The sequence below is a fragment of the Elephantulus edwardii genome, unplaced genomic scaffold, assembly GCF_000299155.1.
Source record: "Elephantulus edwardii isolate Elephantulus edwardi_28Jun2011 unplaced genomic scaffold, EleEdw1.0 scaffold00054, whole genome shotgun sequence".
Classification (NCBI taxonomy): Eukaryota; Metazoa; Chordata; class Mammalia; order Macroscelidea; family Macroscelididae; genus Elephantulus; species Elephantulus edwardii.
The window spans coordinates 4,002,098-4,015,983 of NW_006399804.1; the positions used below are offsets into that span (position 1 = coordinate 4,002,098).

A 13,886-nucleotide genomic window follows, 5' to 3' on the forward strand; every position below is an offset into this window, starting at 1 on the left:
AGCTGGCCCAGCAGCTGGAAAGGACTGAACGCCTTGTTTTTGAAACTGTCAATTCCCTCAACCCCTATTGTGAGGGCTTCATGCAAAACATCTCAGGCCTTTTAAAGTAGGAGCTTGTGAGGCCGCCACAATTTGAAAAGGAGCGAGAGAGGAGCGGGGCCTAGGGCATGAGCAAAGAATGATAGTTGGGTCCCCCTCATTTTTTTTTAAGCAAAAGATGGCCTGCCAAACAGGTAAAATTCAGCCCTCCCCAACCTTCTAGATCTGCCCTATGCCCTCCCACCCCTATCCCAGGGTAGTCTGCAATGTGCCCTTTGGCCTAGAGAACAAATTAAAACCAAAACTAACATTAAAAATACTTATTTTTTACAGAAAATGGAAAATTCTGGGAATAACTTGGGTGACAGAATGGACTCCCTAAGGTAGATTCCCTGTTCCTCCTGGCCAATTCCCTGAGGTTAGTTGATGAGAAGCTTTTAATCCCCCCACCCCCATTTGGAGGTAATTACATCTTAGCTCTGGGAACTCCCTCTTTCACTTCATTTTCTGCAGGAAGTTATTTTCAAGATGAAGCAAAACTCACCACATTTTCTATCTTATGTAGAAGCTATTGATATATATATATGGCATGGGAGATTTTTGTTTTGTTTTCTTTGAAAGGAAAAATAAATGCTTTTGAGGAATTAAGTCTTTACAGCTCTTCCTGAATGCAAAAAAAAAAAATATCACTCACTCTCTTCTGCAGAAACTTCCAACTCTTGTTGGCTAGAACTTTGAGGAATTCCTATACCATTCAAAGTCATCCACACAAGAATAAGACAGAAATCGACACACCAGTCCATCTAGTTTGTATTATTGCTGTTTAGTGATGGCTCTGTGCTGATTTTAAAATAAACAACCATTATTGAGATTATTCCACTGTAATCAAGCAAGCCAAGAGAAGAGAATATCCATTTTAAAAAGTGAAAGGAATAAGCTCCATTTTCTATGAACCTGACAGTGGAAGACCTAGTACAAGTATCTCTTTGAAAAAAAAAAAGAAAAATCTTCATTTCACATTCTTATCAGGAAATACCTTTTACAAAAAGCCAAAAATCTATTTCCCCAACAAATCAGAGAAAGAGCCTTTCTTCTACATCTCCTTCATATCTGTGAATGTTGAGCTTTAGACATAGGAATCATGTCTTTAGAGATATATAACCTAAAATTTTTTTAAAAATTCTATTCCCTGAAAAATTTTACATATAAAAATGCAATCTAGCAAGAGAGTTAGGTTTTCTTTTTTCCATCAGCAAGGCTTAAGTTCTTTAACAAATGGAGATTTTTATAGTAGTTTAGAAAAGCTATATATTGTCATTAATCATAAAAAAACCAAAAATATACTCTACTGCGAACAACTTCCACATCAGAATGGGAAAACAGCTAAGATACTACCAGAAATTAAGAGAATACCTTGTATTTCAAGTTACTGCATGCTATTTTGTACACTTGGCTAATAGAAGTCCCAACTCAGATTTTACTGTGGTTGGTTGACTTATAGTAGTATTGTTGGGTGAAATTTGTGTTGACTATTTAATTTCTTTTCTTTTGATGGTATCACTCTGGAATGCCTCAGCGTCCATGCTGCTCATTCTCCAGTTGCTAAACTGAAACTATTGATTCTCTGAGGTCTGGAGACCAAGTGTCAAAGCTGGAGGCCCGTATTTTACGCCAGAAATTCCATAGGGTATATTTGTTTTAAATTAGACTTCCTCTATCTCCCCAGTTCTCCCACACCCAGGATCTTCTAGATTTAAAAAATATTCCCCATTTATAATTTAAGTACAATGATAGCCAAAAAGAAAAGTTCTGGTCTAAATATGGAAGTAACCATATTTTGAACTTTCTTGACTTAGAGTAATTAAAGAGAGTAGAAATTGCAGACTTCTAAAGTATGTATGTCAAACTTTTTACAGGTTGATTTTTCAGGGCTGTTCACTCCACCCAAATTCTATATTGTCTTCCAAATAAGAAAGAATTAAGACTGAGGAACCAATTGTTCCATTTTCTGGGACTTAAACTATAACATGTACTGGTCTTTGGAATGATATTATAACATGAATTAAAGGATAACATCATTAGATTTTTTGCTTTGGCCATATCTACCAAGCCAATAAAAAAAAAGGATACAGTGAGCCTACATCTGGCAACATTCAAGAAGGAAAGGAAGGGAGGTAGTTCAAAGCATCTGTTTACTCCATCCAAATGTATTTGGATGCAGGTATTCTCAGCCTCTGTCCTTTACAATAAGAGGAAAACCACAGAGCATATACAGCAATTATGGCTGAGACCATCCAGATCTATCCGAAACATTTATAGACAAAAGAAAGTTTCAAAGGGAGTAGGAATTAAAAGGATTGGGGGGGGGGAAATATCAGACTGAATTTCTATGAGAAACAGTGACTTAAATTTACACACTAAACAGTTCATTGGTGTTTTGTTTTGTGATTTATGATCTATAGATGTAACATCTTAGGTTTAAGATGGCAAGAATCTGATATATAATTTGACAGAGTATGGGGTGGTGGAACAACAATTCTTAGGTTCAAGTATTAAAATAATAACTTATCTCTGCTTCAATTTCTTAATTCCCTCAATTTCTGAAACTTTTTGCACCTGATTTGTAGTACGTTTGTAAAGTGTTGTTGTTGTTTAGGAAGAAATTCACCAGAGTTTTGCACAGAACCTGACTGGCCTTCATCACATTGTATTACAACAAAACACTACTCCCCATAAATACATTTCTTTTAAGCAAAACATTAAAAGTGAAAATGTCAACAAAACCATTCACTCTTGTTAGTCGTTCTTCAATCTGGAATAAGTAGAAATGTATGGAACCAGAAATTTTAAACAGTGTTTTTAATTGAAAATAAAGCTAAAGCATGCTTTTCAACAGTGCACATTTTCATAATTTTGATTTACTGCTTCCATCATCACAACATAGTACACCAGCATGGCCCTTACCAAGGGCTAGACCCTAGCCATCTGCATGTTGAACTAGTTTGATTTTAAGTGCAAATATAGATAGTCACCTCTGATTGTCACTTGCAGTAGAAACTCTCCTGCTTATACACAGGATGGTCTGAAAACAGAAGTTCAGAGAGATGTAGAAAAAGTAAAAGGTAATAAAATCCAAATGCCTGAGTTGTGTTACCAAAAAGCCCTGAAATAATGGTTATCTTTATTTGGGTTAGTCTTACTATCCTGATCTCTATGTTTCTTTTCCTTGGTTATATTTACCAGTTTGTAACTATGAAGAGTTATGTCATAAAAGATCCTGCTATTAAGAGAAAATTTTTAGTTGTTTTGCAAGATTGAGGTGTCATGTCCAGACAAGGTAAGCAGGATAATAGTGAATAAAATTTACTTCATTTAATGCCTTGGGTGAAAACACAAAAAGAACTTTTCCAATGGCAAGGAGTGGCTGTGAAAGTAAAATGAATTGGGGAAAAAAGAGGGGGAAAAGTAATTCTGTATTTATTTCACTCAGTATATATGAGGCAGCTTTTATAGCACTCAAGCAGGATTCACACCCCAATCTTTCCACTCAAAAAAAAAAAAAAGTTAAGTGCAACTACTCTTGGAGAGGGGTTAAGGAGTAAAAGGGAAAAGATACCCCACAAACAAGAGCTCCAGAAAAGAACTGGGGCTTACAGAATTTCTTGTTATCTCAATGTGTAACCATGAAACTTAACAAACTTTCACTGAATTAACAGTTACACTTGCAGGTCTGAAATCTAGTGCATAAACTTAATGGCTCATTGTAATATTTATTATTCAACCTTTTGACATTTATTTGTAGCAGTTGAATTGAGGTTCAAACCAAACCCGTTGCAGTTGAGTCCATTCTGACTCATGCATTAGCATTGAAACAGTAAAGTGTTCCAGCTCTACGTAATAACTGAGTTTTACTTGAGTCTTTAGCCTGAAGTAGTCTGTGGAATGTAAACCAACCCTTCTCCCACCCCGCCCCCCACGCTACTTTAAAAAAAAACAAAACAAAACAAAAACCCAACTCAATGGAAAAAAAAATTAATCCGATTTCTGTCTTCAAAATGTGATAAACCAGGACTCCAAAAGGGGTGTAACACATTAATGGACTTGTACAAACCATCCTGTGCAGTTTACAACAAAAGGAAGGTAATATGATTCAAGAAAATATCTTCCAAAACATTTTTATGAATTAAATTTCCTGAATTTGTGACTAGGTGGAAGAGGTATTGCAGAACCGCCCAGCTGCCATTTCCATATAGGATGGGCCTTGTGAGGAGGTTGGGAGTCCTTAGTGGTGTTTAAGGAATACGCTGGCCACAAATCCCCATCCTTCCCAATAATGAGTGATGGTGGACAAGGAAAATTTGCCATGAAATTAAATGGCCTTTTCACTGCTGATGCTACATTGCTGGCTACCTTTTTGCGTCTATTTATAACTGTAAAATCATCCAGTGTTCCTTCATGTGTCTCAGTTTTACCTGTAGGACGAGGACTTCTAGCTGATTTCAAATTTGGTTTGACTGGAGGTGTCTGAAGTACAGGTCGCTTTCCCAATACAAGTGTCCGGTAATTTTTTCTCACCTTGGCACCAAATTTATATTCCCCATCCTCAGGTTTTGGAGAACCTAAAGTGCATGAAAGACCCTGACTCAGAGCCAGTTGATTTAAGGAAGGTGTTTCTTTTTCAGGGCATGCAAAACCTTCCTTGGCTGTGGTTAGCAAGGTGTCCTCCTCCTTACTTTCAGTCACACTGTAAAACTCACCCTTTGTATCATTGCACTCGCACTTTAATTTATTTGTAATAAGGTCAGGTTCATATTCTTCATTAGCACTACTGTCTTCTACTTTGATTTTAATATTGTGCAGAAATGGCAATGTCTTGTCGCAAGTGTCAGTGCACAGACTCTCGGCTTTTGTTGTTGCTATATCCACCTCAGAATCAGTTTGCAAAGAGAGCAAATCCGCAGCAAATTCATTACAATTAGAGATTTTGGAATCTTTTCCCGAGTTTGCTGTGGCTCCTGAAGAATCATTATTTAAAAACCTAGCAGCTATTGTGTCGTTATCTGCACAGTGTGTAGCAGGAGTTGCTTGTAGGCATTTTCTAGCCTCTCCGAGTATTCTTTGTTGTGGAAATGCATTGTTTGTCTTTGGGCTAGGTGAAGAGGCTCCCTCCGCCAGGCAGTTAATTGTCAGGTCAGTTCTCTTTACTGTACTGGAAATTTCAGAGTGTGGGAATGTAATCTCAGACACCCTATCGTTCCTTATCTCTGCGAAACAACTCCCCAGGCTGGCTGGGCAGCAAACCGGAGACACTTTGGAAGTCCAGCTTTGCAGATTCCACTCCTCTGGCGACTCCGCTTTGACACTGCTTTTGAGGTCGGGAAGTCTGCCGGCATCCTCGAAAGCAGAGGGTTTGGTTGCAGCGGCGGCGGAGGCCAGATGGTACAAGAAGTTGGCCTGCTGCACGCTGGAAGGCTTGCAGAAGCTGGTGCGCCTGAAGCGGATGCTCTGCACTGACACTTGGCTAGAGCCAGAGCTGGAGTCCGACTCCGAGGACGAGTCCTCCTCCTCCGAGCTGACTTCACTGGAGTCTGTGGCCCCACTGCCCCCCTCTTCCTCTTCCTCCTCCTCTTCCTCCTCCTCGATCTCCTCCTCCTCTTCCTCTTCCTCCGAGGACACAGAGTTGCTGGAACTCGACAAACTGGAGCCAAAGTCCGAGTCATTGGCGGCATGGTCCGAATAGGAGCTGGACTCAGAATCGCTGCTACAACTCTCGGGAAAGCTGCCCAGATGGGGCTGCGGCCGGTGGTGGTGAGGGGGGTGGTGATTCTGCGGCGGCTCTTGGGCCCGATGGTGGTGGTGGTGGTGATGGTGATGGTGGTGGTGGTGGTGGTGGTGGTGGGGAGGAGGGCAGAAGCCGTTCAACAAATGAAACCTCTCCAGGCAAGTGGCCCCGGCGGCTACTGCAGCCGCTGCCGCCTTGGCTTTGTAGGACCTGGGAAGCAGTAGTAGGCGCCGGGCACCGACATGGGGCGCAAGCAGGCAATCCTTGGCGCCCCCGCGCTTGCGCTTGCACCGGTAGGTCAGGCTCACCGGCGCAGCAGCGCTCGCCACTGTCTTGGGCTGGGGCCCGGCCGCAGACGCCTGGTAGTAGGCAGCGGCCGCGGCGGCGGCAGCAGCAGCAGCGGCGGCGGCGGCGGCGGCCGGGTGCTTGCTGCACAGCAGACTCCGAAAGTAAGCAGGGTCCGAGTGAAAAGCGACGTAGTTTCCCTGGAGCGGGGCAGTTTCATAGTTTAGAGGGGCTTTGCAAGGCGAGCGCACAATTTCCGGGTAGTCAGAGCCCGGGTATTTGCTAAAAATCTGAGGTAGTTGGGCGGCAGGGCGCGCGGCAGCGGCGGCGGCGGTGGGGCGCGGGGACTGCGCGCTGATTGGCAGGGGTCGCGCGGCTCCGCTCAGGCCCCGCCAAAGTTGGTGCTTGTCCTTCCAAAATGCCGGGCGGGGGCTGGCGGCGGAGGCGGCGCGCTCTGGCGGCGGCGCCTGTTCAGCCAGGGCCCGGCTGGCCCTCCTGCGCTTGGTTTTGAGCACGCGCTCGGTTTTGCAGGAGGTGTAGAGCGCTTCCACGTCTTCCCGGGAGATGAGCGTGCATTTGGCTGCGTGGAAAGCAATGCTGTTGATCGCCTTGAGTTTCCTCAACTCCTCCAGATCGCAGTGGTGCTTTTTCACTTTCAGATGATCCATGCGCTTGTGCACGGTCGTCCTCGGGATGTTTTTCAGCAGATCCGTGAAGACTTGGGAGAGGGCAAACATTTGTTTTCCTTTAATGATGAGGTAGCCGAGCCTCACGCCATCCACCTCTTCAAAACCTGACTTCAGGTCTCCCATCTCGGGCACTAAATGATCCCCACCATTTGCAGTAAATATATACGTGACGCATACATACACATGTATGTATGTTAATCCTCCGCCAGATGCTGCGTGTGTCTCAAGGCATCCTGCTAATAAAATAACAAAGACTGTTATTCCGGCGAAGGGAGTGCCAAACTCAAAGCAAAATTATTGGGAGGGGAAAATCCCCCCCATGAAATTACACTGACTTGATTCTTGCTTTTTTTGGTTTTTGTTTTCGTTTTTTTGAAAAAGAGGGAAAAAACCATCCGGCTTCTGATCTGCCAGTGTGTTGGTATAAGTCTCCGATGCAGATCAGTACCTGGGCCCCTGTATTCCTTCGTTCTCCATTGGAGCACTATGATAATGGAATGTGAAGGGAGAAAGAGAAAAGAAATGCAGCTGCTATTCCCGCCGCTGCTTTAGCTACAAATAAAATGACAGAGTGAAGTGAGCTCGTCCGGAGACACCTTCATCAATTAATTCCCCTAAAGCCGGCGCTGATTGGACACTCCTGACAGGTGATGCAATAAAAATTGATATTCCACCCCTTCCCCCCAAAATCTCCCACTAATTAGCATACCCTTATACTGCCACCTCCCCTCCCAAAGTAAATAATACAGTCGGTATATAAATCTTTCCATTAAACTATCGGAGCTCAGAAGCAGCTTGACTCACAGACTTCATCAGCAGTGTGTGTACGCTTAAAACACACACATACACACCTCCCAAACCCACACCGTATATTCGCATTTAAAGGAATATTGCTTTTTTTCTGCCCTTTTATTTGCATTTTTGCATTTTACCGATACAGCTATTGTCATTTCAATGGAAAGATATTTTAAAAACATTATCAAGCCTAAATAGATACACCCCACCCCCTTTTCCTTTGGAAAATGGAGCTTAAGGGAAAATGTGCAGAACAGCTAGATGTGCAGAATAGCTTGGTATTTCCCTTGTGGGAGTATGGGAGACCGACCGGCTGGGAGCTCCAAAGTTAAACCCGCGCAGTGAACCACCCCAGCACACACTTACGTTTTGATTTTCTCTTGATTTCCTTTTTTTTTTTTTTTCCTGAAATGCCTTTTTACAACCAAAGACAAAGTTATTTGGCCAAAGAAGCAGTTTAGGGCTCCAGCTCCAAAACAACTGTAACAATTCAACTGGTTTTCGGTTCTTTGCTATGGAAGGGAGGAGGTAGTTTTACAACAGATTCATAACAAAGCATAGATAAACCAGAAGTGTGTACATTTTTCACAATTAACTGGGCTGGATTGCAGGCAGAATCCTCCTAGAGTTCTCAGTACAGCCTCTGCCAGGGTCCTGTTCTCCACAAGTCAGAATTCCAGGGAGCAGATTGCTTCTGCAGGCAGCAAAGAAAAGAAAATGTAAAACACCCTAGGTGCTTCCAGAGGTTCTACGTAATAACGATGGGGGTGGGGGGAGTGCTAATATACGATGCAGACTCTTCAGTGGTCCATCATGCTTTTGGTTAGTAGTTTAAATGAATCTTCCATAACTCTATTTTTTTTCTCCTATGAAAGCCAAGTATCTACTTTAAAAACATCACTTGGGTTGAATATCAATATGGTTTAACCTCTTCTTTGTCAAATTAAGGCATAGTTTGGTGTTATTTCCAAGGGTATCCAAAATATTGCGAAGTGAGAGGAAAGGTCTTCCTAGTTACATTTCCAAGATCCCAAAGCAGTTTGCAAAATTCAGTAAAATCTTCTTAACTGTCCGATGCCTGCAACTACAGCATAAGTGCAGCCTAGGCATTTATACATTTCCTTGTTCCTCCAAAAATAGATACATCCGTGTGGCTAAAAGAATAAACGGATATATCTGAGGCTGCAAGAAAAAAAAAGTACAATAATTTCTTCCTTTTAATCCAGAAGTTCCTGCTTCTGCTCTTGTCTTGCTGGAAAGAGCAGAAATTGAGGGGGGAAAGATAAAAACAGTAGAATTAGACATACAGAAAGGTAGTTCGCTTGATAAAGTGAAGTGAAATCTCGGCCATAGTTCCCCACCCCCACTTCCATCCTTCTTGCAATTTCCCAGGAATTCTGAAGAGAATTGGGAATTTCAAGAAGTGTATCCGGAAATTAAGGAAGTCTATTTAAGAGAGTCTGTAACTCAGGAGTCTGGGATTTGAAAAGTCAGCCCTGGACTACTGTTGCACTCAGCACAGATGTAATCGCCGCTCTTCAACTTAATCAATGTGTGTACAAACCGCGATGTCTAGTTCTTCCCTTTGAAATCTAAGGCTAGCATTTCCATCCAAGAAATCAGAGCTACAGCAAATTACATTTTTGTCCCTTGAATGAGAGAAGGATCATTGAATGGATCTCGTGATATTTCAGGCTTTAAACGTAACCGAGAGGCAGCAATGAACAATGCCTCGTCACAGCTAATACCATCCACCGAGTTGGCTTTCTTTTGCATCTGGATGTATCACAGCGCGTTTTTCTCTTTCACTTTCACAGGACGTAAAATGCAAAAAATCTTTAAGCAGAAAGCAAAGTTTCAAGGAAAAGCAGATGCTGGTATTTGTTTTTTAAAGTAGAACGACCAGTCTTTCTATTGCCAGCGACAATAATGTTTAAAAATTCCTCCTGATGCACTTATATACTGCCAGCCCTCCTACCTCCCACCCCTTACTCCCGCCCAATTCCCCTCCCCCAGCTCTAAGATTTAGACCAAGAGTCAAACAGCCAAGAAATAGAAAACTCAGAAAAAGCCTTTGAGAAGACATTACAAAAGGTTAGGGAAATGTCCTTTTTTGCCAGGTAGTTTTACTTGTTCTTGATTCCTATTAGAGTTTACACACACAAACATAAACTCATACCCCTGCTTTTCAGTCACATGGCAACATGATTTTTAGTAATCATTTCAAAATTACCTGCTTTATTCTCCCTACCCCTTGTCTACCTTTAAAATACTGAAAGTACTTTAAAAAAAAAAACCCAAAAATACCTAGTAGAATATAAAATTTTTAAAGCTAAAGACAGACCATGTTGGGTCAAATAGAGAAAAATAAAGGCCTGGAGATTAGGGAAATGGGTCTATATATACTATATATGTGTATCTTTAGATATGCATTCAAACACCTTTACTATTTTAATACTCGGATTACACATCTTTCTTGTCGAAAACATTCTTTTGTTTCTTTAATTTACCATCGTGTGTGTGTGTGTGTGTGTGTGTGTGTGTGTGTGTGAGAGAGAGAGAAATGCATGCTGGTGCATGTGCGCGCGCGCGTGTGCACACACACACACACACACACACACACACACACACACACAATGACAGACAGCTTTCTTGTGGCCATCAGCACACACTGCATATCTGGGGTCTTCTCCAGGCACATTGGGGGTCGATCCCGATAAAAAGATCTAGCAGAGGCCCCTGAGCGCTCACACATGAAAGGCAGGGGACTTTAAGATGGATTTGCATGCACACGGGGGATTTCGATCAATAGCTACCAACATTTATGGCTTAGATTATTAATGTGAAAGCTAGCCAAAAGAATAGGGATGAAAAATTAAAGGTGTCTGTTATCAATTATGCTTAAAGTTATGCAATAATTTACTTACTCTGCCTGGATGTACAGGTCCAGATGTATAAAATACTATTGCTCAAAAGCCAAGGGGTTTCTTTGAAAAATTTGTTGACTATGTCAGCTGCCTCTATAACCAAAGATGAACACAATTCAGATGATAGACTGTATTAAAATTTTTTAAGGAAGAAACTACCAGCTTCAGCATTTCTTAAATAAATGTACATGTATGGATGAATGTGTCCAAATTAATATTTGTGTGTATATCTATCTCTGTGAGTCTAGGAATTCACATATTGTGAATTTAGGCAGATATATATGCGCTGAATTTGTTAATTAAATGTTATCATTTACTCACTGAGAAATGTATAATCTACATTTTATAGTAAAAGTATTCAAGCTATGAAAACAAAACTGCTTGCTAAAGGAAATCTAGTAAATACTGATAGAAATATATTTTTAAAGTACTTTTACTTCTCCATTTATTGTAAAAAAATCTACACTTCCAGTTTTTAAGGAGATGAGTTGTGAAGATATGAACCTATTTGTCTTTACTCATCCACCTTTAGATGTTCTATTTTGATTTATTTTTCACTGTATTTTATGTTTAAATACCATTGCAATTCTGTCTGACCTCTTTCCTCTGGAGCAAAGTAATGCATACAGCATTTACAGTCTTTTAAATGGTTAGCAGAGAAATGCAATAGCAATTTGCAGGAGTAGTTTACTAATGGGGAAAGTTCTTTTGAAAACCTGAAGGAAAACCTAAGAGTACTTTTGCATTTCTACACTACAACTGTTATATAATTAAAGTATTGAAGAGCATTAAAATAATCCTCTTCCTTCCAAGCTTTCACCCATACATACATAATTTAACTGAGGATCATTTCCCTCCCCCCAACTCTTTACCATATACATTTGTTTTAGTGATTGCTGGGCACATTTTGTTCAAAGTGAATTTAAACAGAAAAGAGTAAGAAACATTACAAAAGCCTCAACAATGTAAGTACACTGGTTAGAAGAATAAAGGAACTGCCTTGTACTGTTAGGCAAAAGTAGTTATAGTACTTGCAGCATAATAAAAATCTAAACTAATAATAATTTTAAAAGACTTATGTTTGAATCCATATTGCATTCTGAGTTCAGGACATTGGACAATAAAATCTTGTGTGACAGTCAAAAGTTTGTAAGCTAAATTAAATCTACTATTACACTTGCTCTGCTTTTTTGAATAGGAAAATGGAATGAAGGAAGGTGAGATGGCTAAATTAAGGGATAATTTAAATTATAGCAGCATATTTTCCTTAGTTTTTTCTTTCTGTCTCAGATAAACAAATCTGGGTAAGTCTCCAAAAGAACCTATCCTTCTGTTCTTAGGCTTTTTAAAATCCCGTTTTTAACAGAAGTTTGGGACACATAGTATATGCCATGTTGTCTACTGACCCATAATCAGAATGCAATGACCTTCTACCCTTTTTTTGCCCCCTGACCCATCCTGAATTCAATGCAGCCTTTATAAATTTGCAAATCCTTGGAGGTAAAGGGTTTTTGTGAAGCTTTGTTCAGAGAAAGTCCTAAGAGTGTGTTTTCTAAACTAGACAAATGTAAAGCAACAGAACATAGTGGACAAGATTTTAAACAGGTGAGCAATAGATAGATAACTCTTCATGTAGCATGAATTGCAAGCTAAAATGCAGTTATAAACATGAGATAAGTTTATATAGATTGCATCAAATGAGAATGTGATACAAATCACTTTCATGAAGTAAGAAATGGTGAGACTACAATCTATCTGCTATCCCCATTTCCAAGGGCTGTGGGATACCCTAGTGAGCAAGTAAGGCGGGGTAAGGGGGGAACAGAGAGAGGGGAAAGAAGGAATAGAAAGGGAGAAAGAAAAGAATGAGACCTGAGCTGAATCTACAGGCACATTCTCTTATCTTTCCAGCTATCAGCCAGTTTAAAGGACACCATAATTGTAATGGTGATAAAACAATGCCAGCTTATGTGTGCTGAATAAATAAAGAATGTTTACAGCTCAAGAATCTTTTAATTCCAATTAAATGCTATCAAAGAAAAGCCACTTTTCTTACTGCAACCGCCTTTCCCCTCAATTATCTTGTTTTGTTTCAGTATTTTCCTATGAGACACTAGGGCCTTTCACAATTGATCCTGAATATAAAATATCTGAAAAATTAGGGTCCAAAGTTGATATATTAAATAATACACAAATACCCAGAAACAGAATTTATTTGGGTTGCCCAAGTTTTTGTTTATTTTACACAAGAGTCAACTGTGTAGAAACTGAAGTGATGACACCAAGTGTTGAGGCCTACCTAGGAACTGCAGAAGCCATAGTGAAATTCTGTGCACTCATGAAGGGAGAATGGAAAGACAAAACATGAGGGGTCTGGTGGTCTCTGGAAAGGGAATCCTCTGGTTCTGTTCTCCTGGCCTCAACCCAAATCCTTCTAGGAGCACTGGAGCCAATCACTGTCTTCCATGGCTGCTGCTACTGGCAGTCCACAGAAAAAGCGGGAGAAAAAAAAATCCTAAATTCGCATGTATGGGTATACAGTACCATTTCATATTCATGACTTCAGCAATCACATCATAATCAGATTTAAACAAGGTTTAGGTAGTAATGCCCATCAGGTTAGTTACAAAATACAGATAGTATCACACACTAACTAGAAAAATCACTTTAATTTTGGAATCATAGTGTGAAAATGAAATCTTTTAATGTGGAAAAACTTACTTTTCCCTTCTGCGGTCAAATTTTACATTAGCAAATTCTAAATGAACACTTCTCTTTAAGTTGTTCCACATAAAAATTCAAACTTCTATTTCTTGTCTTTCTCAGTTCTAGTAGTGTTTTGTTTGGGTTTTTTTAAGAAACACAGGACACAACAAATGCTATGTAAAGCACACCCATTCAGTTAAATGCCAGTACAAACCTGTCTTTCACGCCATCTGTCTGAAGATCATCGCTAACTATAAACTTTAAAAAAAGACTTTCGAGGAAGAAATATTTAACATTTTTTTGCAAATTTCATTTGGTCGATGTGGTGCAAAAATACTTTGATAAAAAATGTGACATTTGTTAAGTTTTTTTGATAGTTGCAAACCCCCTTCCTTTTGAAAGTTTTGAGCTCCAATACCCTCAATTCTACTGGCAGAATTAGGATGGACTTAGAGGGTCCTAAACGTGACCGATTCACTAAGGCGGGGGGCTACAGCTTGCAGCAACGTGCTCAGCAACTTAATCCTACGCTAAAAGAGGGCAGAGAACGAAAAAGAATGGAATACAAACTCTTCCGACTTTCGTAGTTACTTCCAAGGTGGACTGTGTATTTTAAGGCTGATGGGAACCTCTGGTTTTTGGAGCAAAAAGAAGAGAAGGTAA

General features: G+C 40.4%; 1 protein-coding gene across 2 annotated transcripts; it reads right to left on the minus strand.

Annotated features, from left to right (window-relative positions):
• Window positions 1-4,135: 4,135 nt before the first annotated feature.
• Window positions 4,136-7,009, minus strand: SKIDA1 (SKI/DACH domain containing 1). Of its 2 annotated transcripts, XM_006887054.1 has the most exons (2): window positions 6,223-7,009; window positions 4,136-6,015 (listed from the first exon to the last, which is right to left on the minus strand). In XM_006887054.1, the coding sequence occupies exons 1-2, from the start codon at window positions 6,916-6,918 to the stop codon at window positions 4,216-4,218; spliced, it is 2,496 nt and encodes an 831-aa protein (XP_006887116.1). In that variant the 5' UTR covers window positions 6,919-7,009; the 3' UTR covers window positions 4,136-4,215. The 2 variants fall into 2 exon arrangements, with proteins under 2 accessions (XP_006887116.1, XP_006887115.1); XM_006887053.1 differs by having other exon boundaries at window positions 4,216-6,918.
• Between the last annotated feature and the right edge of the window lie 6,877 nt (window positions 7,010-13,886).

Bases quoted from the DNA above. Each gene is read 5' to 3' on its own strand.
- SKIDA1 (XM_006887053.1), bottom strand. From the start codon at position 6,918: ATGGGAGACCTGAAGTCAGGTTTTGAAGAGGTGGATGGCGTGAGGCTC.